Source organism: Symphalangus syndactylus, chromosome 11, assembly GCF_028878055.3.
Source record: "Symphalangus syndactylus isolate Jambi chromosome 11, NHGRI_mSymSyn1-v2.1_pri, whole genome shotgun sequence".
In the NCBI taxonomy this organism is placed as follows: domain Eukaryota; kingdom Metazoa; phylum Chordata; class Mammalia; order Primates; family Hylobatidae; genus Symphalangus; species Symphalangus syndactylus.
Genome location: NC_072433.2, coordinates 66,921,298 through 66,946,089, shown reverse-complemented (window position 1 = coordinate 66,946,089; position 24,792 = coordinate 66,921,298). Strand labels below are relative to the sequence as shown.

Sequence of the window (24,792 nt, the reverse complement as noted above, 5' to 3'; positions counted from 1 at the left end):
GGCTTTAGAAGGAAAACCAGAAAAAGCCTCTTTTGATAATAGCTGCGCAATCAGTAGTGGACGAAGCTATTATTGATTCTGGGCTGTATTCACTTATTATCATCTCCCTTTGCTTAGAATTCATTTGCATAATACTTTTCATCAGGGCCCTTACCTTTGCATATTATTTACATAGCTTATATGTGCATTAAGTAAATGAAGTTGGTAGGGATGATTCTGCCACAAGTAACATGCTATTAACAAACATTTAAATAATTCGATGTTATATCCTTTGATTCTGGCCTCCTCTTCAAAAACAAATTTAAACTGAATGCAAAAGTTTTCTGATTCAAATCATGGCTAATGAAAGTATTGGTTACTACTGGTTTCTAAAAGATAGAAATTTGGAAACAGATTTTTACTGTAAAATTATCCATATCTTTTCACACAATTTTAGCTTTGGTAAAATCTGTTAATAAGCATCGTTTCAATTCTGCCAGTACCAAGAGAGATTTTTATCATTTAAATTATTATTTCCCAACAACACTACATATTGTACGATTTTAGGGTGAATTTTCCTTAAGTGACCTACTCTGCAAGGAAATAGTGGCATTTTTGTCTCCAAAGTTAAATCAAATTATAGAAGGCCAGATAAAAACCTTCATTTCTATCTTTAATAGGTTATAATGATTATAATGCTATTCCCCTGTAAATAAGAGAATGAGATTGAAATTAATTGATCTCATTCTTGGCAACAGATAGATGTATATTCATAAGAGTTGAAAGAAACATAATTTTTTATTTAGTATGTAAGACTGTTTTCCTGAAGACATCCCACTGTGGAATGGTCTAACATCATTTCCTGAATTAATTTCCAAAGAAAGCTTTTAATTAATGGTCAGTTTTTTAAAAAGGGAAATCGGCTGGGCGCGGTGGCTCACGCCTATAATCCCAGCACTCTGGGGAGGCCGAGGCGGGTAGATCACGAGGTCAGGAGATCGAGACCATCCTGGCTAACACGGTGAAACCCCGTCTCTACTAAAAATACAAAAAATTAGCTGGACGTGGTGGCAGGCCCCTGAAGTCCCAGCTACTCAGGAGGCTGAGGCAGGAGAATGGCGTGAACCTGGGAGGCAGAGCTTTCAGTGAGCCGAGATTGCGCCACTGCACTCCAGCCTGGGCAACAGAGCGAGACTTTGTCTCAAAAAAAAAAAAAAAAAAAAAAAAAGTGGGGGGGCGGGGAGGGGAAATGGGGAAATCAACAAAAATACTGACTTTTGTGAATCTAGTAGATACATAATTCACAGTATCACCTTGGGTCAATTCGTTTTTCTTCTTACTTAGGAACTAGCAGTAGGTCCACTGAATAGCTTTTTATTCCCTTCCCTTAGATCTGGCTCTCAACCTTCCAAATTCACTGACGTAGGGAAACTATGGTTTACGTTAAAGTATTTAAAACACCTGTAAGGCACTTTGAACCTTTCACAAATATCCCTGAGCAAGAAGTTAGTATCCACATCTCCTTCCTAAAAGAGGATAAGGTGCTTAAAATTTTCAAAGGGAATTTCTTAAGAGGCTTTAGAGTATCACAGGTAGGAACCAGCAGCGAGGACACAAAATGGAAGTGAAACTGGGGCCTCCTTTGGCTCTTCACCCTTATATTTCCATTCCTCAGCCACAGCTATATTAGGGCATGTGGCAAAGACCACAGAAGGCACTGTGCCAGGCAAGCAGTGCACAGATGTTAGCAGATGTTACAGTGTGGAGCCATCTCCAATGGGAGCTGCCCATCAGCACACAGAAATGTTGCTCTTATGCTAGAAGCAGTTACAGGAACCAGGACATTTCTCGGGGCCCCTTATGGGACTCTGCATTGTAGCAAATAAAAATAGAAGTAGAGCTAGACTTTTGCTGTGCTCTCTCAAATCAAATGGGAAACTATGCACTAAAGTACAGAATGTTTTTATAGAGTACACATAACATAGATTCCCTTCTCCCCTCTCACAATCAGAAATTAACCGTACCACTTCTTAGAATCATTTCTGTTTACTTATTTTCTCATTGCTTCATTAACTTGCCAAATTTATTCTGAGGTTACATGAAAGGTTTAAACTTGTTATAAATAATACATCTGTACTAACTAAGAATGACTATAAATCATTGAGTGCATACAATATAAATCATTGACTGGGTTTTATTTAAATTATATCTATTTCTGTTCTTTACATCACTAATCAAAAGGAGCCACTTGAAAATATTTAATGTTAAATCTTTTCGGCTTTTTAGCAGCTTGCAGAAGATTCTTTGAGTATTCTTTATTGACTGCATATACGGAAGGTACCACCATTTGAGTGTCCATTTTTTGTCTTCAAGAGTACATTTACATAGGCTATTTACTCCTCAAAATCACCCTATAAAGATAGTTGTTATTGGCCGGGCGCGGTGGCTCACGCTTGTAATCCCAGCACTTTGGGAGGCCGAGGCGGGCGGATCACGAGGTCAGGAGATCGAGACCACGGTGAAACCCCGTCTCTAATAAAAATACAAAAAAATTAGCCGGGCGTGGTGGCGGGCGCCTGTAGTCCCAGCTACTCAGAGAGGCTGAGGCAGGAGAATGGTGTGAACCCAGGAGGCAGAGCTTGCAGTGAGCCGAGATTGTGCCACTGCACTCCAGCCTGGGCGACAGAGCGAGACTCCGTCTCAAAAAAAAAAAAAAAAAAAGATAGTTATTAACCCTAATTTTATAGCTGAGAAAACTGAGACCTGATGAGGTTAGGTAACTTGCCCAAGGCCCGTAACTCTCAAATGACTACAGCTATAATTTGAAGCAAGTCATCAGATTCGAGCCTGATGAACTTTTAACCAGCTGTTACAGCAATTAATTCTTAATACAGATGTTTAACAAAATTCTTCGAAACTCAGAAATATTTATAGAGTGATAAAGGCATACATTATACATTTTGAAGTAATTTGTTTCAGATTAATTTTCCTCAGAAAAGTCAATAGTGTTTCACTTTCTTTACCAGAGCTGAGTAAAATTCCATATTTTATCTGATCTAAGATGCACCAAGAAAAAATATCGTCGATTAAACTATGACTGTGACAACTCTTTTAGGTTTATGTGGACATAGATTTTAATATCAGCCTCTTTTGTACACATGTAATATATGCAAAATAAATGGCTTAAGGTGTTCTTATAACTTCATCATATGCAGGGTCCAGCTCTTCTGATTCACTTTATGACTACAATTTATGTCCATGTTTTTAACCCAGTATCATTTTTTTGTGCTATCAGTAACATTGGTGATACATTGTTTCTTCAAAAACTATTCTCGGCCAGGCACAGTAATGCCAGCACTTTGGGAGGCTGAGGCAGATGGATTGCCTGGGCCCAGGGGTTTAAGACCACCCTGGGCAACATAGAGAAACCCCGTATCTAAAAAAAAAAAAAAATACAAAAAATAGCCAGGCATGGTGGCACTTGTCTATATTCCCAGCTGCTTGGGAGACTGAGGTGGGAGGATCACTTGAGCCCAGGAGGTTGAGCCTGCAGTGAGCCGTGATTGCACCACTGCACTCCTGCTTGAGTGACAGAGTGAGACCATATCTCAAAAAACCAAAAGCCAAAAAACTATTCTACTTTTTTTTCTAGGATTTTCTTCCAATGTTTATCAAAAGTGTTAGTGCTTGAATTCTATTTCACTTCTAAACACTGTGTTTCCCAGACTATGACCAAGTGATTTCTAGTTCACTATAGGAACTTCCTGTAAAACTTCATCAGTCAACATATATCTCAATCTGTTTACCTATAGCCAACTATATTGTATGTTGATCCAGACATGTCAGGCTATGTTGCAAAGGTGGTGAATTGTTAGGCAGAGAAGGAATCTGAGATGGAAAGTAAAACCTGGGGGATTATCAAGGCATACATTTAAAAAAAACAAGGGCCAGAGAAGGTGGCATTTAGAAGCAGATGCCAGCAGGAGTATAAAGAATAGAACAGGGCCAGGCACAGTGGCTCATGTGTGTAATCCCAGCACTTTGAGAGGCAGAAGGAGGAGGATCATTTGAGTCCAGGACTTCAAGACCAGCCTGGGCAACATAACAAGACCCCCTCGCTACAAAAAATTTAAAAATTAGTCAAGTGTGGTGGTATGTACCTGTTGTCCCAGCTACTAGGCTGAGGCAGGAGGATTGCTTGAGCCCAGGAGTTCAAGGTTGCATTAAGCTATGATCGCACCACTGCACTCCAGCCTGGGCAACAGAGGGAGATCCTGTCTCTAAAAATAACAGGCCAGGCAAATAACAGGCCAGGTGCACTGTTGGGAGGCTGAGGAGGGTGGATCGCTTGCGTCCAGGAGTTTGAGACCAGCCTGGACAACATTGCAAAACTGCATCTGTACCAAAAAAACAAAAACAAAAGCAAAAATTAGCCAGGTATGGTTGCATGCCTGTAGTCCCAGCTACTCGGGAGGCTGAGGTGGAAAGATTGCCTGAGCCTGGGGCAGGCAGAGGTTGCAGTGATCACATCACTGCACTCCAGCGTGGGTGACAAAGCCAGACCCTATCTCAAAATAATAAACTTTTTTTTTAAAAAAAGAACAGAACAATGCAAACATCTGATAAGAGGATCCCAAGAAGTACTGTGTTTAGTAAGTTAATGACTTGTTGACAAATGGAGACTTTCAGTTATATCTAATAGAAAACTTCCTTCATATACTAGGCTATTTGCCTAGCAGGACCTGAAATCGCTACTCATTTAGGTCCTTTTGACAATAAGTATTATTTATAAATAATGCAAGATTACTCTGTTTTCATTTCTTTCCTTTAAAAGGTTAACTTTTATAAAGAAAAATTCAGACCCTAAACTGTTGAAGATGTCATTAGTTTCTAAGATGACTTATTAATAGCTTGGGGCCAACAGGCTGATATGAAAGCACCTGGCCCAGAAGGCGGCACACAAGTAGTTTTTTTGTTTTTGTTTTTTTTTTACGTTAAAATGTATTCATTCATCGCACAAATATTTATTTAGTGTTCCAGGCACTGAAAGAAGCAGCTAAAAAGAGGAAGATACAGGGAAGGTGTGGCGGTAGGGAGTGGGGGTGTGAGGGTTGAAAATTTACCTGTTGGGCATAGTGTTCAGTATTTGGGTGATTAATACACTGAAAGCCCACTACTATGGAATATATGCTTCTAAGAAATCTGCATTTATACTCCCTAAATATATATATTTTTTAATGTTTAAAGATACAATTTCCTTGGGTTATATACTTTAATAGATAAGGAGTCCTGAGACCTATATAACTAGGCTATGGGGAATTATGATGTATGACTAATACATGTGATACAGGATATGTTTGCACTTGTATTTCTCTTGGGCTTCTTGAATTTGTGTTTCTGTCTTTTGCTGACTTTGCCAATAATCTAGTTTCCTGTGATTATTTCCTTAAGTAGTCTTCCTGAACTGTACTCTTTCTCTTATTTTTCTCAAAGTCAGATTGCATAAATGTTAGACTTTCTAGTATTTTCTCACAGGTTCCTGGGGCGCTATCAAATTTTTCTCCTATTTTTCTCTCTGATGTTCAAACTGGAAAATTTATATTGATTAATCTTTAAGTTCACTGACCCTTTCCTTTCTCATTACCATTCTGCTATTGGGTCCATTCAGTGTATTTTTAAATATCAGTTATTATATTCTTTAGTTCTGAATTTTCCATTTGATTCCTTCTTATATCTTCTATTTAATGGCTGAAACTTTCTCCCTTTCCAGTCCCTCCTATTGTATTTGCCCTTAGTTGTTATAGCATTTTCATAACTGCTTTAATGTCTTTGTGAGATAATTCCAACATCTGTGTCATCTCGTCACTGACGTCTATTGAGCTATCATTGTCCACACAACTTCAGATTTTCCTCATTCTTTATGTGTCAACTAATTTTGAATTGTATTCCAGATATTTTGTCTATTATGTTATGAGACACTGGGTCTTGTTTATATCCTATGGAGAATGTTGATATTGTTGTTTTAGGGGACCATAGTTAGTTAGGTTCAACAGTTGCAAGTTTCCATGAGCCTTCTGTGAGCTGCAGTTCTGATACCAGTTCAGTTTTCAAGTCTTCTTGCAGGGCTATTTGCATCTGTCCCATGTGTGCACTACACATTAACCAGTCTGAGACTTGGGTAATGGAATATGCCACTGTTCAGTTCTCAAAGTATGTAGACTGTTAAGAGCAGATCCTCAAATGCACAGCTCAGGAATAAGCTTATAAACACAAATAACTTTAAGAGGTTGCTTTCCTGAGCTTATCTCACTCTGCAATGTTCCAAGTATTTTTTAGTAGGCTGGACACAAGTAGTTTTAAGTCAATATTGGTTGCTTCTGCGTTCACAGTTTTGGAATGGGAAGTGAGGAGACAACCCAGCAGGCAGATCCTGAGATAAGCAGTGCTGCAGAGTGCTTTCATAGTTAGGGATTGACCCCACTACCGATACAGAGAATAATGTTAAGAAGAAAACCTACTGCAACCTATTTATTTTATTTTAATTTAATTTAATTTATTTTTTTGAGATGGAGTCATGCTCTGTCGCCCAGACTGGAGTGCTGTGGCATGATCTCCACTCAGTGCAACCTCCTCCTCCCAGGTTCAAGCAGTTCTTCTGCCTCAGCCTCTCAAGTAGCTGGGATTACAGGCATCTGCCACCACACCCGGCTAATTTTTGTATTTTTAGTAGCGGTGGGGTTTCACCATGTTGGCCAGGCTGGTCTTGAACTCCTGACCTCAAGTGATCCACCCGCCTTGGCCTCCCAAAGTGCTGGGATTACAGGCATGAGCCACCGCACCTAGCTGCACCCTGTTTTTAAATTGTTTTTTGAAAGAGTATCAGAATATTTTTCTCAGTTATACATAATTAACATGCCTAAAAAGTACATGCAAGGTGTTACCATTATAGAGACTCTAATAGTGGGTCCTAGGCCCTGGAGGAATGGGAGAGAGGCAGCTTTCTTAGACTCTGCAAGTGACCATTTACATGTAGCATTCACTCTGCAGGTTAGATAAGTATATTGCTCATACATTAAGCTCTTATTTTGAAAATAGAGCCTTTTGAAGTACTTTTTCTTCTTGATTTTACATAGCTAATTTAATGAAGTTTAATACCTTCTCATAGAACAACTTTGACTTTATTTTTACTTTATGTTTGAGACAGGGTCTCCCTTTGTCACCCAGGCTGAGTGCAGTGGTGCCATCTCGGCTCACTGCAGCCGTGACCTCTTGGGTTCAAGCAGTCCTCTTGCCTTAGTCCCGCAAGTAGCTGGGAGTATAGGCATGTGCCACCACGCCCGGCTAATTTTTCTATTTTTGGTAGAAGTTGGGTTTCACCATGTTGGCCAGGCTGGCCTTGAACTCCTGAGCTCAAGTGATCTGCCCGCCTCTGCCTCCCAAAGTGCTAGGATTATAGGTATCAGCCACTGTGCCTGGCCAGAACTTTGACTTCAGATAAGGGAAAAACTGTAAAATTCCAGTTTAAGGAACCTTTCAAATGGTGTTTTTGAAGTGTTTGGAACTCCCTCTAGATTTGAAGCCAACAGGAAACCAGCTGGTCCATTTTGAAGGGAAACTTTACTGAACAGCCACAAGAATAAAGAATTGGTTTGCCCTTATTCCAGTGTTCAGACGTGAGATCATAATGGTGTTTCAGTACATCTTCTGAATCACTGGTCACTCCAACTAAGCAATTTAGTGATTTCTTTGTGAACAGCTTTCTTAAGGTAAAACTACCAAAACTGTACCTATAAAAAAAGAAACCAAATTAACAGAGAACCCCAACAGTTCTAAACAAGTATTCCTGAAATGTGAGATGCTAACTGAAAATTTTGTTGTCAGAATTAATCCTAAGGTATTAATTGTTGCCAAATGTAAGTCTAATGGAGGAGAAATGTGATATCTTAGATTTGAAGATTAAAGAAAGGAAAATTTTTTTTCAAAATTAATGTGCAAAGTATTGAGAGGTGTGGGTATTTGGAATTTATTATAAGTTGAAGTTGTGTAGGGTATTCTAATAGGAGCATTTATTATACTTGATGAAAGGAATATATGAAGAAGCTACAAAGAACAGGGAAGATTAACAAAAATCAAAAACATTTTACTTCCTAAATTGTATTTCTTTCTTTCTTTTTTTTTGAGACAGAGTTTCACTCTTGTTACCCAGGCCAGAATGCAATGGTGTGATCTCAGCTCACTGTAGCCTCCGCCTCCTGGGTTCAAGCGATTCTCATGCCTCAGCCTCCCTAGTAGCTGGGATTACAGGCATGCGCCACCACGCCTAGCTAATTTTGTATTTTTAGTAGAGACATGGATTCTCCATGTTGGTCAGGCTGGTCTCAAATTCCCGGCCTCAGGTGGTCCGTCCGCCTTGGCCTCCCAAAGTGCTGGGATTACAGGCATGAGCCACCGTGCCTGGCCCTAAATTGTATTTCATACTGCTCTAGAAAGACAGATCATTAAAGGAGCAGCTCATAAAACAGAAGAAGCAAGAATGTTCTCAGATTCAAATTTATAATACCTATGTTTTATTATAAAAATTTATTTTTGGTATCTAAGAAAAAAGAAAATTGCAAAAAGAAAATTATTTGAGACCCTGCTTCACTGCTTTTGGGCATATACCTAGAAGTAGAATCGCTGGATCATATAATTCTAAATTTTTGAGGAACAGCCGTACTGTTTTCCACAGCAGCTACGCCATTTTACGTTCCTGCCAACAGTGTACTAGGGTTCCACTTTCTCCACATCCTCACCAACCCAACACTGATTTTGTTTTTCGATAGTACCATCCTAGTGGATGTGAGGTAGTGTCTCATTGTGGTTTGGGTTTGCATTTCCATGATGATAATGATGTTAAACATCTTTTCAAGTACTTAGCACCTGTTTGTTTCTCTTCTTTGGGAAAATGTCTATTCAAGTTCTTTGCTCATTTTTAAATTGTTATTGTTGAGTTATAGGAGTTATTTATGTATTCTAGATTTTAATCCCTTATCAGGTAAGATGATTTGCAAATATTTTCTTCTGTTCCACGGACTGCCTTTTCACTCTGTTGATTGTGTCCTTTGGCACATGGAAGTTTTTCATTTTTATGTAGTCCACCTTATCTGTTTTTTCTTTTGTTGCCTGTGCTTTTATGATGTCATATTCAAGAAGTCATTGCAGATCCAATGTCACAAAGGTTTTCTCCTTTTTTTTTTTTTGTTTTGAGACGTCTTGCCCTGTCGCCTAGGCTGGGGTGCAATGGAGCAGTCTTGGCTTACCACAACCTCTGCTTCCCCAGTTCAAGTGGTTTTCCTGTCTTAGCCTCTGGAGTAGCTAGGAATGCAGGTATGCACCACCATGCCTGGCTAATTTTGTATTTTTAGTAGAGATAGGGTTTCACCTTATTGACCAGGCTGGTCTCAAACTCCTGGCCTCAAGTGATCTGCCCACCTTGGCCTCCCAAAGTGCTGGGATTATAGACATGAGCCACCATGCCTGGTCATTACATTGATTTTTGTATGTTGAACCATCTTTGCATTCTAGGATCTCTTCAATTTTTTTTTTTTTTTTTCGAGACAAAATCTTGCTTCATCAACCAGGCTGGAGTGCAGTGGCATGATCTCGGCTCACTGCAACCTCTGCCTCCTGGGTTCAAGCAGTTCTCATGCGTCAGCCTCCTGAGTAGCTGGGATTACAGGTGCCCACCACCACATCCAGCTAATTTTTGTATTTTTAGTAGAGACAAGTTTTGCCATGTTGGCCAGTCTGTTCTCAAACTCCTGGCCTGAAGTGATCCACCCACATTGGCCTCCCAAAGTGCTGGGATTACAGGCATGAGCCACCCCCTTGGCCTCTTCAATTTTTAAATAGTGTTGTTCAAAGAGAAGTTTTTAAGTTTATGAAGTTCCTGTGATCAGTTTTTTTAATGGACCATGTTTTTGGTATTGTATAATATCTAAGAAATTTTTGCCTAACCCAAGGTCACAAAGAATTTTTTCAAGTTTTATATTTTATAGAAGTTTTATATTTTTAATTTGTGTATAGACCATGAGATATGGGTTGAGATTTATTTATGTTTGTATGTGGTTATCCAATTGTTTTAGCACCATTTGTTTAAAAGACTTATTTCTCCTTTGAATTATCATACCTTTGGACCTTTTATAATTATCTTCATTTTAATAATTTTCAGATATTTTCATCTCTTTGTGTAGATCTACATTTCTCTCTGGGATCATACTCTCACTTAAAGAACTTTCTTTACTATTTCTTGTAGGACATGTCTTCTAGTAATAAATTATCTGAGCTCTTGTTTACCTGAAAAACTCTTTATTTCACCTTCATTTTGAAAGATATTTTTCCTATGTGTAGAATTCTAGGATGAGAATTGTTTTCTTTCAACACTGTCACTCCACTGTCTTCTGGATTGCATCGTCTGTGATGAAGTATTACTATACAGTAGTCCCTCCTTAACCACAGGGGATATACTGCAATACTCCCAGTGGATGCCTGAAACCGTGGATAGTACTGAACCCTATATGTAGGGTTTATGTTTATGTTTTTTTCTGTAGATACATATCTGTGATAAAGTTTAATTTCTACAGTAGGCACAGTAAGAGATTAACAACATGAACTAATAATAAAGTAGGACAATTATAGGAATATACTGTAATAAAAGTTATGTGAATGTGGTCTCTTCCTTTCTCAAAATATTTTATCATACTGTAATTTTTCAGACTACAGTTGACCATGTGTAACTGGAACCACAGAAAGAGAAACAATGAATAAGGAGCTACTGTAATTGTTATTTTTGTTCCTCTATGTATAATATGTTTTTGTACTTTTTGCATCTGTGGTTTCATGTCTTTTATTTTTTGAAAATACCCAGCCTTTATGTCTTCAGATATTTCCTCTGCCCTTCTCTCTTCTCCTATGATTCTAGTTAAACATTTGTTAGACAGTTTACATGGCCCTTCATATCGTAGAAACTCTTTTTCTTTTTTCTCTTTGTGTTTCAGTTTGGCTGATTTCTGTTGATCTGTTTTCATGTTCACCGACTTTATGCAGCTATGTCAAGTTCACTGAGCCTGTCAAAGGCATTCTTCACCTCTGTTGTTATGTTCTGTATTTCTAACATTTCTATTGGATTCTTTCCCATAGTTTTCATTGCTCTGCTAAAATTCACAATCTGAGTGAACATGATGTCCTTCTTTCCACTAACACCTTTAACATGGCTATCTTACTTCCTTCTTTGATTTATTCAAGATCAAGATCAGATTAATCTCTGAGTATGATTCTGTTGATTGCTTTCTTTCTTGACCGTGAGGAGTGTTTTTTTTTCTTGCTTTTTGATACATCTTGTAATTTTTTTTTTTCACTGAATGCCAAACGTTGTGTGGAGGACAGTAATGATGAACACTATTTCCTCCTAGAAATGGGTATGACTCTTCTGCTAGGCTGTTAATATGAAAGTTAGTCCATTCAGGGGTTGAAATGGATTTTGATTTTGTTGTTGGTATGGTTACTATGAGTATGCTATAGCCTTTAAACATCTCTAGCATTACCTTGTGCTTAGGGTTGCTAGAGGGTTCTACTCACTGCTCGACACTCATCTTTTGGTCTTTTTTGTGTGTGTGCACACCTCAAAGAAGGTCTGTCTCTACAGTCTTGACCTTCCTGCAATGGAAGGCTGCTATAATAGAGGACAGAATGGGGTTCTCTCTTGTTTTTGTCCAGCCTCCATCTTGGGTAGATCCTTTGTCCCAGGATCTCAGAAATGAGGCTTTCTCAGTGATCCTGTCCCTCTTCCCAGTAGCAGGTAAATTCAGCCTTGTGATAGTTGAGAGTCTTGTGTAGGAGTTTCCTGCCTCTGTCCCACAGGTTAGAGACCTCTGAATCCAGGACTGTTTTCTGTTCCTCTCACAGAGTTACAGTGTTTTATTCTCTTTACCCCCAGCCATAACAGGTCTTTGCCTGAATCCAGGTTAAGTGGGAGAATGACAGGATTTAAGGGTATCCTTCTCCCACTGGCTTAAGATTTTGGTCCTGTGGAGAAGAAGGGTCTTGGCTAGACTTTGTGAATTTCCCAGATGGAAGTCTCTCCCCTCATCCAGGATCCTTCCTCTAGTCTCTCTCTCTGCCTCTCTAATATTTCTCCTGAGAACCTGATAGAAGTCTGTGGTAAAGCGCCTGCAAGAGGGTGCAAATCCCCTTTTGTATCGCTGGCTCCCAAGAGCCTTAGAAATGCTTTTGGTAGCCATCTTGCTCATAATTACCACTCCAAACATGAAATTGTGAAGTTATCTTCTTGATACAGGTAGAAAATAAAATGATTACACTTACCTAGATTTTATCATTAACGTATAGTATATTTCAAGATTTTACCAGAGCTGTATCTTAAACTTGAGCTTCCTTGGGTCTAAATACCAACCAAATATGAAAATACTGGAAAATGCTAGGATGAATTTGAAGAATCTACTAACCTACTTTAAACATATACTTCCAACAATCAAGCATTTTAAAATAATTGATGTGTTATTATAACTACCTAGACTACTCATATAAAAAGTACTTCTGCCAACGATATTAACTTGTAAATTACACCAAAACAAGGCAGCTTGTTCAGGAATACCAACCTTTTCTTAAACAGGTTTGTTGTAGATTCTCCATGTTCCAGGTCTACAGTGTTTTATAGATGAAATCCCTGTTATCGTATATGCATGCCTGATAAGTTTAAAATGGGAGTCAAGAAACTCCATATGATTCTGCTACCCAAAACTAGTGTGAAATTCCATCCCTGTTGTGAGAGCTAAAATATTTATATTTGAGGTTTTTATTAGTGTTGAAAATTTTATTAAAATTAGTGTTATAAAATTTACTACTCATTAATTGATTTGATCTGAGGTTGGCCTTGCACTGATTTCATAGTGAATACCTTTACTTTTCATTTAGTCAGCGCATTGGCTAAGCATGCACAGATTGGCAAGCACCAGGTTTTGCTGGTAAGTGAAAGGATGGGTGTAATAACTGGAAAATACTTGTTGGAGAAAACTTGAATCAATGAAAGGAAAAAATGCAATCTGATAAACGGATTCTGAATATAGAAAAATTGGACAAAAATTCATAGAAAAAAATGAGAATCTGATTGAGAAGAAGAGCTCATCACAGAAAAGCCAGCTTGATTAGAACAGGAAATATAATCCATGTACTTCAGGAAGATGAGGCAAATTGATAGGCTACATAGTGTGGGTTTAAAAAATTATGTTTATTAGTTTGCTTGAGTTGTCCTAAAAAATGCTGTAGACTGCATGGCTTAAACTGTAGAAATCTATGTTCTTATAGTTCTGGAGGCTAGAAGTCTGAGATCAAGGCATCTGCAGGGTCATTTCTTCCGAGGCCTCTCTCCTCGTCTTGTAAATGGCTGTTGTCTCTTTTTATGTTCATGTGTCTGTGTCCTAATCTCCTCCTCTTGTAAGGACATCATTTATACTGGATTATGGCCCACCCTAATGATCACATTAAACCTTAATTACCGCTTTAAAGACTCTATCTCCAAATACAGTCATACTGTGAGATCCTGGGAGTTAGGACTTCAACATATGAGTTTTGGAGGGACACGGTTCAGCCTCACGCACAGAATCGAAGAGGCAATCAGGGCCGGGCATGATGGCTCACGCCTGTAATCCCAGCACTTTGGAAGGTCGAGGCGGGTGGATCACCTGAGATCAGGAGTTAGCGACCAGCCTGGCCAACATGGTGAAACCCTACCTCTACTAAAAAAAAAAAAAAAAAAAAAAAAAAAAAAAAATAGCTGGGCATGGTGGCAGGCACCTGTAATCCCAGCTACTTGGGAGGCTGAGGCAGGAGAATTGCTTGAACCTGGAAGGCAGAGGTTGCGTGAGCTGAGATTGCGCCATTGCACTCCAGCCTGGGCAACAAGAGCGAAGCCCCATCTCAAAGAAAGAAAGAAAGAAAAGGCAGAATGTAGGGATCCTCTTGAACAGTACTGTTCAGTAGAACTTTTTGTCATGATGAAATGTTCTGTATCTTTGCTGTCCAGGGTGGTAGCCACCAGTCGTGTGTGGCTGTTGAGTGCATGAAATGTGTCTCAAATTCAAAGCTGAATTTTTTACTTTAATTTTGAACTATTACATTTAAATAGCCACATGCTAATATTTGGATAATACAGATCTTGACTGATCTATTTATTTGACATATAAAGAACTGAGAACCAAAGTGCTTGAATGTTGGGTCCGAGGTTACACAGATAATTACTGAATACTTGTGATGTAAGCAGTTATAAAATGCTTGATGGATTTTACTGTCTATTGACTATAAAATAAAACCCAGGTAAATATAATAGAAAAATACCCTCGTTTTAAAATTATTTCTCCTGCTATAAATATGTGGTAATCCATTTTACTTTATAATTGGGTAATTTTGACAAATAGATTTTAGGAGTAAATAATCGTTTTTTCTTCTAGTTAATTTTTAAAGGGGTTTGCTGTTGACATATAACAAGTATTTAAATTAGTTCACTAAGATTTCAGTTGTCAGATTGAAGTTTCCATTTAAATAAAACGCATCTCTGTAGGGGAAAAACTGGTAGGTGGTTTAAAGAAAAATCTATAATTCAGTTAGAGCAGGTGAATCCATGCGTGCTTTGCTCAGAAGACATGAATCTGAAAAATCATTTCACAAAGGAAGAATAAGAAAAGAGCTTTTTCAGGATAGAAATGGATTGTTAAATTAATAGCTTAGCTTGTTGCTTGATTCTGTCCTTTCGTGTTTTGATAATATTTTCTCACTTAGTAAACTTCAGGAATATTTTTAACTTTTCATTTTAAACTAATCTTAGACTTACAGAAAAATCACAAAAACTGTACAGAGTGCCCATATACACTTCACCCAGCTTCCCTTAATGTTAACATCTTGTGTAACTGTAATACAATGATCAAATCCAGGACAGTAGCATTGATACAATACTACTAACCCTCAGTTTTCACCAATGTTCCCTTTCTGTTCTAGGAACCTACCTAAGATCCCACCTTGCATTTAACTGTTATTTTCTGTTTCCTTCATTTTCTTCACATGTTTGAAGAATTTCAGTTATTTTACAGATTGTCCCTCAGTTTGGGTTTATATGACATTTTCTCATTATTTGACTGAAGTTACGCATTTATTGCAAGAATACTACAGACACAATCTTGTGTTGTTCTCTGTACATCATATCGGGGTTCATGATGCCGATATGTCATATTTCTGGTGATAAGCTTTAGAAATCTTGGTGATGAAAACTATGCTTTTTAAATAAAATATATACTAAAATTACTATAAAATATCAATCCATCAAATTTACCCTAGAATACAAATGACTTATCAAACCCCCAAAAAATGGTGATTGAAGAAAGCTATAAGCCTCACTAGTTAGTTAATGGGATGAGGTTAGTAGAATTTTACTAATAGAAATAAATTTCAATAATGAGAAAGAGAAACAACCTTTTTCTTTCTAATGAGGCAATTCTTTCTTCATTGGAAAGTTAAGAAAGGAATTTTCAAGAGGAGTCTTTCCAACTAAAAGAATTGTCTTGTAGTAGAAAATTGTCTTGTTTTAGTTGAGATACTTAACTGTAGTAACTTATCAAGTAGAATATTAAATGAGGAAAAAAGGTGATTGCTTTAGTCTTCTATTTATGACACTGGAATTATATCAGAAGTCAAGTCATTAGAACCAGTTTCTAGGCATAGCCTTTCCTATGAAATCAGTTTATTGTAGCAAATGTTTGTATTTTTGACATTTTAAGGTCCTGAATAAGATGAAATAAATCAATAACAATTTCAAAAGAAATACTACATTACATATCCCAAACCTTATGACATTTAAGCATCCTCATATGTTTTCATTAAGGAATAACATTGTACTTTAGGGTTTGACACACGTAAAAAATATAATACATCGTTAGGTTTTTTTAATGATGTTTTTCAGGCTATAATGTTTATTCCTTAAAAGAGAATGGGTGGAAACTCTTCTGTAGATAACTGTATCTGTCATAATGAAGGTGGGAAACATTCCACGTTAAGCCTGGTACTTGGGTACTTTTTGTATTTCTTCACTTGCCAGGTTTTCTTTTCTAGGAATATTTTGCAGAAGTATTTGTGTTTTTTAGTATTTTGGGGTTGTCTTTGAAAACATTCTTAGGGCTGGTCGCAGTGGCTCACGCCTGTAATCCCAGTACTTTGGGAGGCTGAGGCAGGTGGATCACCTGAGGTCAGGAGTTCAAGACCAGCCTGGCCAACATGGCGAAACCCTGTCTGTACTAAAAAAATACAAAAAAATTAACAGGGCATGGTGGCGCGCGCCTGTAGTCCCAGCTACTCGGGAGGCTGAGGCGGAGAATTGCTTGAACCCAGGAGGCAGAGGTTGCAGTGAGCCAAGATTGCGCCAGTACACTCCAGCCTGGGCGACAGAGCGAGACTGCATCTCAAAAAAAAAAAAAAAAAAAAAGAAAACATTCTTAGACTATAAACCCTACAATAGAACTGAGTCTTGCTGTCTCTTCAAGGTAACAGTAGTTGGTGTAATGGATAGAATTTTCTTTTTGTTTTATTTTAGTTCAGCAATCAGCAAACATTGGGAGGCTGAACTGGCTACCCTCAAAGGAAATAATGCCAAACTCACTGCAGCCCTGCTGGAGTCCACTGCCAATGTGAAACAATGGAAACAGCAACTTGCTGCCTATCAAGAGGAAGCAGAACGTCTGCACAAGCGGGTAATTTCAGGGCTGATGTCTATAGGGATTTAGAGCTAACAGGTTTTCTTGATCAGAGGAAATTTGCATGTAGATTCAGCACAGGGATATCTGCTAGTTCTAGGATGTCAGAACATAGATGTGGGTTGTATTATATGCATTTGTTTGATTAAGAAAAATATTTTCCATAGTTTAATGAGAATGAAGAATATATGCCTTTTGAAGTCAACAAACCATGTTGATTCCCCATCTTATCCATGGAGACTAGCAGTAATGCACAAAGTACATAAAAGCACTAATGTATTAGTGCTAGTTGATTAGTACTGACATGGTAGTTAAAGTGTGTGCTGAGAAAAAATTCAGGGAGTAGTTTAATTAGAATTTCAGCTTTGGGTGTTGACAGTTAAGTGGGAATGCTTTTTTCCTGAATTGTCCTGGGGAGGGGATTCTCCATTTCTGGTTTACAAGACCAGAGTATTTCCAGAGTGCGAATTCCAGTTCTCCTGGTTATTATCTGTATGATCTTTGATAAGTTATTTCCTTCTTCCAGCTCAGTATTCTCATCTGTAAAATAGGAATAATAAGTACTCTGTACAATTCCTGTGAAGATTAATTGAATACTTAATTGGCATGTAGTTGCAGTGGGTCAAAAATATGTATTCTGTACAATTCCTATGAAAATTTGTTGAGACACTTAAGTGCCATGTAATTGCACTGTCTCAATGAGTTGCAGTGAGTCAATGAGGTGCTTTTACTATTTTGTTTTTAAAGAAGGAACAATTTGAAAAATACAAGTAGAAAATTATTAACTTTGGTAATATTAGAGATTTGGTGCAGAAAAAATCAGAAATTTCAATACCATTAATATCAGAAGCCCAGATAATTACTTGTAAAGTGTTTTAATGCTCTCAGGCCAAGAGTTTGAGATTAGCCCAGGCAACATGGCAAGACCCCATCTCCATTTAAAAAAAATTAAAAAATTAATTTTTTTAAAAAATTAAAAAAAAATTTAAAAAAATTTTTTAATTAACCAAGCATGGGGACACACGCCTGTAGTCCTAGCTACTTGGAATGCTGAGTAGCAACGATTGCTTGAGCCCAGGAATTGGAGGCTGCAGTGAATTATGATGGCTCTACTGCACTGTAGCTTAGGTGACAGAGCAAGACTCTGTCTCTAAAAAACAAAACAAAACAACAACAACAAAAAAGATTTTTTTAAAAAAATTCAAGGCATAGAAGTGCTTCATCCAACAGATGCCTTTAATTTCCCCTTTTAAAAAGAATTCCAAGCTGGGCACATTGGCTCACGCCTATAATCCCAGCACTTTGGGAGGCTAAGGAGGGTGGATAGCTTGAGCCCAGGAGTTCAAGACCAGCCTGGGCAATATGGTGAAACCCCATCTCCACTAAAAATACAAAAATTAGCTGGGTGTGATGGCATGTCCCTATAGTTCCAGCTACTTAGGAGGCTGAGGTGGGAACATCACTTGAGCCCAGGAGGCAGAGGCTGAAGTGAGCTGAGATCACACCACTGCGTACTCCAGCTTGGGTAACACAGCAAGGCCTTGTCTCAGAAAAAAAAGAAAAGAAAAGGAAATGGAGTTGAGACAGAGTGGAAATGTTAGAAACTTGAGTAAATGTTATTTTATCCTATGTATAAAAATTAACTTATGAGAGGTGGGGGAAAGGAGAGTTGTTTAATGGGTATAGACTTTCAGTTTTGCAAGTTAAAAAAGTTCTGGAGATCTGTTTCACAGCAATGTGAATACAAATACTTAACCCTATGGAACTATACACTTAAAATGACTAAGATGATAAACTTTATGATGTATGTTTCTTACCATGATAAAAAAAAATTTATGACAATTGTCATAGCCAGAAAATATTAAGGAGCTATCATGTCTCCTTATTGTGTAATCTCTGCCCTTAAGAAATTTTCTCTTTAAATAGTCAATTGAATATTAAAGAACTTAAGAAACATAATATATTTATTTACTCACATATTTTCAGTTTCCATTGTGCTTCTTTCCTGTAGATCTGAATTTCTATCAGGTATTGTTTCCCTTCAGCCTGAATAACCTCCTTGAGCAGTTGTTGTACTCCAAGTGTACTGCCAACAAATTATCTCCACTTTTATTTAGATAGATTTTGTCTTGATCATGTTACATTTTACTGTTTTTTCACAAAAATGACTAGTCATTTTTAATTGTGTATTGGACATTGCAAATGAGATGTTTTAGAGACCACAGATTTTGTTATTTTTGAATAATGTTGAGTTTTTGTTTCAATAGGCAGTTAAATTATTTGGAGATTATCTTGAATTTGTGGAGTTGTGTACTTATGCTTTGTTAGAATTCATGTATTTCAATTTTGCTGTAACCCTAGGGTAAATCACATTGTCCTAGGAAATCTTTATCCCTAAGACATAACCCTTCCAAGGTTTCACTGCAAAGCTTGAGGTATTTACCAAGGCCCTCTAATTTAGCAGGGACTAGCAGAACTTCAAACTGTCATCTCTGTGTTGAGCACCATCGCAGTTTAGTTCTTTCAGCCTTCCAGCTCTTTTCCTACTCCTACTTGTTCCAGGTGTTCTGCAGAGTCCTAAAATTCTCAGGCTTCTCAGAGAAATAAGACTATGGATTTCTGCTTGAGTTCAGTCAAGCAATGCAGCCAGACTGCACAGTACCTTCAGGCAAAAAGATATGGAAATCACCCAAAGTGACTGCTTTCTTGCAGTCTTTTGCCCAATTTGGTTACTCACCAGGTCCTTCAAACAGTTGACTTTTACATTTTGCCCATAATTTGCAATTGTTATCTATAGGAAAGTTACTCCAATAAAAACTATTTCGTCGTTATCAGAATTGGAACTCCCCTTAAGGAATTTATTATATAATGAGACAAAATAAATACACATCAAACAATAAGTGAAATAATTCCCAAGATTTTTGAACAGATGCTTGGTTTTGTGAACCAGAGGAGAGCCTTGAAGGCTGGAGCAGATAAGAATGGCTTTCTGGAGAAAGTACATGCTGAGCTAAGAGTTAAGGGTTTGGTTAGGTCCGAATGGTTTTCAGAGGCAAGAGAGGACATTCTAGTTAAATCAACAAGTTGGGAATGAATATCACTTGTTCTTAGGACAAGGAGATTTGTGTGCTTTTCGTTGGAAGTACTCACTGAATGTCTTGGGCAGTGTGGATGGTTGAGAAGGTTGGGGCCAATATACAGAGGATCTGAGGGTGAGATCTGATATCGTAAAAAAGATGAGCTGCTGAAAGTCTTTGAATGGCAGAATCACAGGAATGAAAGATGAATCTTAGAAATTTGCAGAATAGACAAAAATATGAAAAGGTTATAATTAAGTCCACTGGGAGGCTGTTGGTTTTGTTCAGGTCTGGGTGATAAGGGTTTGTAACAAGGCTATTAGTACATGAGAAGAAAGGAAGAAAAATATATAAGAGAGAGAATCACAGAATGTAGAGGGTAATTTGATAGTTGGAAAATGCCAGGGAGAGGGATTTACTGTTTCCTTAATAGTCTAGAATTTACTATCTTCTAGTAAACCAAAATTTTATGCATACATGATATATATAAAGAGCTGTGGTAGGGTGTGTGCGTGTGTGCGTGTGTGTGTGTGTGTGTGTGTGTGTATTTATGTTGACTTCTGTCTATTATTGATTCTAGTTTTAGATGGTATAACTTGAAGGACAGTGCCCCTCTCTGTTCTCTCAAAAAAATACCAAGTGCTCATTAAAAGTTATATTACTCTTTGGGCCCTCAGTAAATTCTTATTGACTAACAAAATTTTATCTTACCCATAAGAGACACTATTGATGTAAAGTCATTCCAGTATCTAATGATTTAAGTTGTATTTTAAGCCTATTTTCTCTTCCAGATTCTCTTACATGTTGGAAATGTATTTGAAAAAATTCTCACTTCTGCAAGGCCAGTTTTCAGAACCCATACTGAATTTGAAGGCTACAGATGAAGGACAGATGGTCATATCTGATCTTGAATATGTTTTTGGAAGAAATTTTTAAAGAAGACTTTCATTATAGGGATTCTCTACTGTCATTAATCACTTAATTTAAGTTATCCTAACCTTTCCATGACCAAGCCATGTAAATAATTATTTTTCCCTTTTCCTAGTTTTATATCTTTGAAGAATCTATTCACTCTACCTTGAGTGTCTTAATATTTCTCAAAATTAATTTTTATATATTTATTCGGAATATACTATTCATTTATTTGGGGCTATGTATTTAGCAAGAAACTCTTTAAAGTTGAAATTTAAGTTAATCTGTGTTCTCATTTAATTTTAGGTGACTGAACTTGAATGTGTTAGTAGCCAAGCAAATGCAGTACATACTCATAAGACAGAATTAAATCAGACAATACAAGAACTGGAAGAGACACTGAAAGTGAAGGAAGAGGTATTTGCTGCTTTTTACTCATCTGTAATCTAGCTAACATGTGTACAAAGTATTAGATTCCATGTCAAATTTAAAAGCATTTTATGGAATAAAGTCAGGTTGTGACCTTTTTTTTTAGGATGAAATTTTTCTTGAGTGGTATTAAGCTTGCTCATATTTTCCCTATCCTTATTTCTGTTATTATGAACTGTGGTGAGGCAGTCAGACCAAGATACCACCTATTGCCTTCCAGATGAGAGTTGCATTTATACAGTCAACAGAAAATCATTAGGGGTTAAATGGATTTTAAAAGCTGTTGCTTTCTCTGGGTTCCAGTCAAAACTTTAAAATCTTAGGAAAGAATTATATCCACAAAGCTTGAAGCAACATTAAAATGTTCAGATTGTTATTTCTAAGCAGTGCTGTACCAGAACCACCAAGTTAGACTTGTTGCTGTTGCTTAAGATTATTCTGTTCTAGACAACATGCACATAAAGATGAATTCATCCCTCTAAAAGTCAATATGAAGGAATGTTTTTAAAATCATCTTTTTCTAAGAACTAGAACAATAATTTCAGGGAAAAACAAGACCTTCCCTTGCCATGATATAGTTTGAATGTTAAGACATTGCTCTGTCTTTTCTAGGAAATAGAAAGGTTAAAACAAGAAATTGATAATGCCAGAGAACTACAAGAACAGAGGGATTCTTTGACTCAGAAACTACAGGTGAGCTGTAGTAAAAATTGTTATTCACTTCTGCATAGAAAGGCATCATTTTTTCACATAGCACTGACTTTTTTTCTGAGACTCCATTTTGTAGGTTTTGGTCATTTTTCTTTTCCAGGACTTCTGATTCATGCCTAATCTTTGATTTTTAAAAGGTTACTTGATAACTTCATCTGTGTAGCTTATAATTATCATAGATGGTCATTTATAAATTGTAAATTATTTAGTAAATTCTTTTGGAAATTTCTACTTTTAATTAAAAAAAAAAATACCCTGGAGTTGGGCATGGTGGCTCCTGCTTGTAATTTCAGCACTTTGGGAGGCTGAGGAGGAGGATCACTTGAGCCGAGGAGGTTGAGGCTGCAGTGAGTCATAATCACACCACTGTACTCCAGCCTGGAACAGAGTGGGATCCTGTCTTAATAAAAAGAAAAGGAGAGAGAAAGAAAGAAAAGAAAGAAAGAAAACCCTGAATTTAAAGAAAAATTTGCAAATTGATTTCATTCAATTTGGGAACATTATTCTTTTTTTTTGTTTGTTTTACAATGTACTAACGTATGAATTATACCAATAGTTGTGCCCTAATGAAACACAAGTTAGTACTCTTCGTTCTTCAGTGTAATTAATTTTACTCACTTTTTTCTGCATAAATAGTATGCTTCCGGATTCCAGTGTACAAAAAACATCATGTGTCAGTGGTAGTCAGACATGGTAAGGGAAGATTTCTCAGAATTTATTACCAAAGTCTTCTCTTGCCAGCTCAGGCAGTTTTCTTACACCCTCAGGGTTAGGTGCCTCAATAAAGAAGGGTTAGGATGACTTTGGAGTAGAAATAAGTATATGTATAGAGTGAGGAATTTGAGATAAGGCATTATAAGAGGGACCTGAAAGCCCAGGATTGGAAAGAGGACCTAGATTATAATAAGAACAGCCAACATTTATTGAGTGCTTGCTACTTTTCAGACACTGGGCTTAGCACTTTACTTGTATTATGCATTTAATCCATGTAACAGTCATAATAACCCAGATGAAGAAACTGAAGCTTGGAGAGGTTAACTTGTCCAACCTATATTTAAATGGAGGCAGTCAAATTTTAAAATCCAAATCTTTGACCACTAAGATAATGGTCAAAATACATTATTTTAGTAGTCAAAGACATGAGCTTTAAACCCTTTCATAATAATCCTTCATGAAATAAACAGATTCCTTATATAAAATGGAATATTTACCTCTCCTCTTCCCATCACTGGCTTTCAGTTGTCTGGGAAAAATGAGATCACTTGTTTTGGTTGGCCCTATTAAATGCTGTTTGTATATTTTAATCATCTATATAGATTAGTGGTCATCAACTTGGGGCACTTTTGAAGCCCAGGGGACATTTAGCAATGTGTGCAAACATTTTTTATTTTCACAATTAGTGGAGCACCACTGATATCTAGTAGAAAAAGCCAGAGATGCTGCTAAGCATCGGATTATCCAACCCAAAATGTCAATAATGCCAAGGTTGAGAAATCCTGATGTAGAACTTAACTATGAAGCATGGAATCAGGGCTGGAAGAAAGGGGGAAATTCAGTCGAGTTTTGTCTTTCATTTGTTTTGGTTTTTGAGTACTTGCAATGATTCAGGCATATGTTAAGCACTTAACTTACATTAGCTCTAATTCTCACATTAACAGGTGAGGTATCCCCATTTTCAAAGAGAAGACAGCAGTTCAAAGGTGTTAACAAGTTTAATTAAGGCACTTAGCTAGAAAGTAATGAGGCCTAGATTTATTTTATTCCAAAGTCTGTTCTTTCTGCATTACCACACTTCTTCAAGCAACAGTTAAGTCATCCTTAATGATTCTTTTAAAAAATATTTTCAGTTATATACACATTTACATTGTCTCACTTATGAAGAGAAAAAAGAGATGATATATTTATATCAAATTTCTAATGTTGATAATTCTAAATATATTTGAAGCCAGGCATAGTTGCTTATGCCTATAATCCCAGTGCTTTGGGAGATTGAGGCAGGAAGATCTCTTGAGGCCAGGAGTTCAAGGCCAACGTGGGCAACATAGCGAAATGCTGCATCTACAAAAAAATGAAACAGTAGAATTAGCTGGGAGTGGTGGTGTGCACCTGTAGTCCCAGCTGCTTGGATCACTTGAGCCTTGCTTGAGTTGGGAGTTGCAGTGAGCTATGATCATACCACTGCACTCCAGCCTGGGTGACAGAATGAGACCCATTCTCAATAAATGTGTGAATGAATGGATTTCATCATTGATAGAGCAGTAATTGAATTTTATAGCTGGCACTTGAAATTGTGAATATAATTCTTACCCATCCTTTCACTGAATATCAAAAATATCAAAACAACCTACCTGGAACAGGACAGGGAAGCTTTTAGAAAACCTGAGGATGAATTCTAAAAGAACAAGCTACAGAAAATAACATATTTTTTCCAATTCAAAGAAATTTCCTCCTCTGCAGCCTTCTCCCTCCCACAGAAACATCTCCTGTTTATCAAAAGTCCCAGCACCCTTGAACCTCCATTCGTAAGTTCAGTACAGAAAATTGGGATCATTAAATTCCTTGGAAAAGAATCCTGAAACTGCAGTATTTAGAGTTGGATTAGAGGTATGAATGTGGATAGAAAATGTATAGTTATTGGTAAATTAAGGATACCGTGATACAGTTTTTCTAATTTATGAGTTTTTGATATTTGGCAATATTTGGATATTTCTGTTATAAATATGTATGAAAAACATGCCCATTGTAAAAAAAATTAGAAAAATTTCAAAAAATATACTTAGCAAGGTTAGTATAAAATCATAATTCCATAATATTAAAAAATCATAATCCTGTCATCTTAAGGCAAAGTAACTGGCATTTCCTTGTCCCAGTGTTGCTTTAGATAATATTTTCTT

The 24,792-nt window shown here is 37.2% G+C and overlaps 1 protein-coding gene across 3 annotated transcripts in view; it reads left to right on the top strand.

The window, feature by feature from the left end:
• The window catches only part of HOMER1 (homer scaffold protein 1), a 141,558-nt gene that overhangs the window by 96,540 nt on the left and 20,226 nt on the right, over positions 1–24,792 (top strand). Inside the window, exons 7-10 of one of the 3 annotated variants that reach the window (XM_055297678.2) lie at positions 14,057–14,073; positions 16,610–16,766; positions 21,065–21,175; positions 21,800–21,880. In XM_055297678.2, the coding sequence (XP_055153653.1) occupies positions 14,057–14,073; positions 16,610–16,766; positions 21,065–21,175; positions 21,800–21,880 (366 nt within the window). The remainder of the gene's footprint in view (positions 1–14,056; positions 14,074–16,609; positions 16,767–21,064; positions 21,176–21,799; positions 21,881–24,792) is intronic. The other 2 variants (XM_055297677.2, XM_055297679.2) reach the window with 2 other exon arrangements.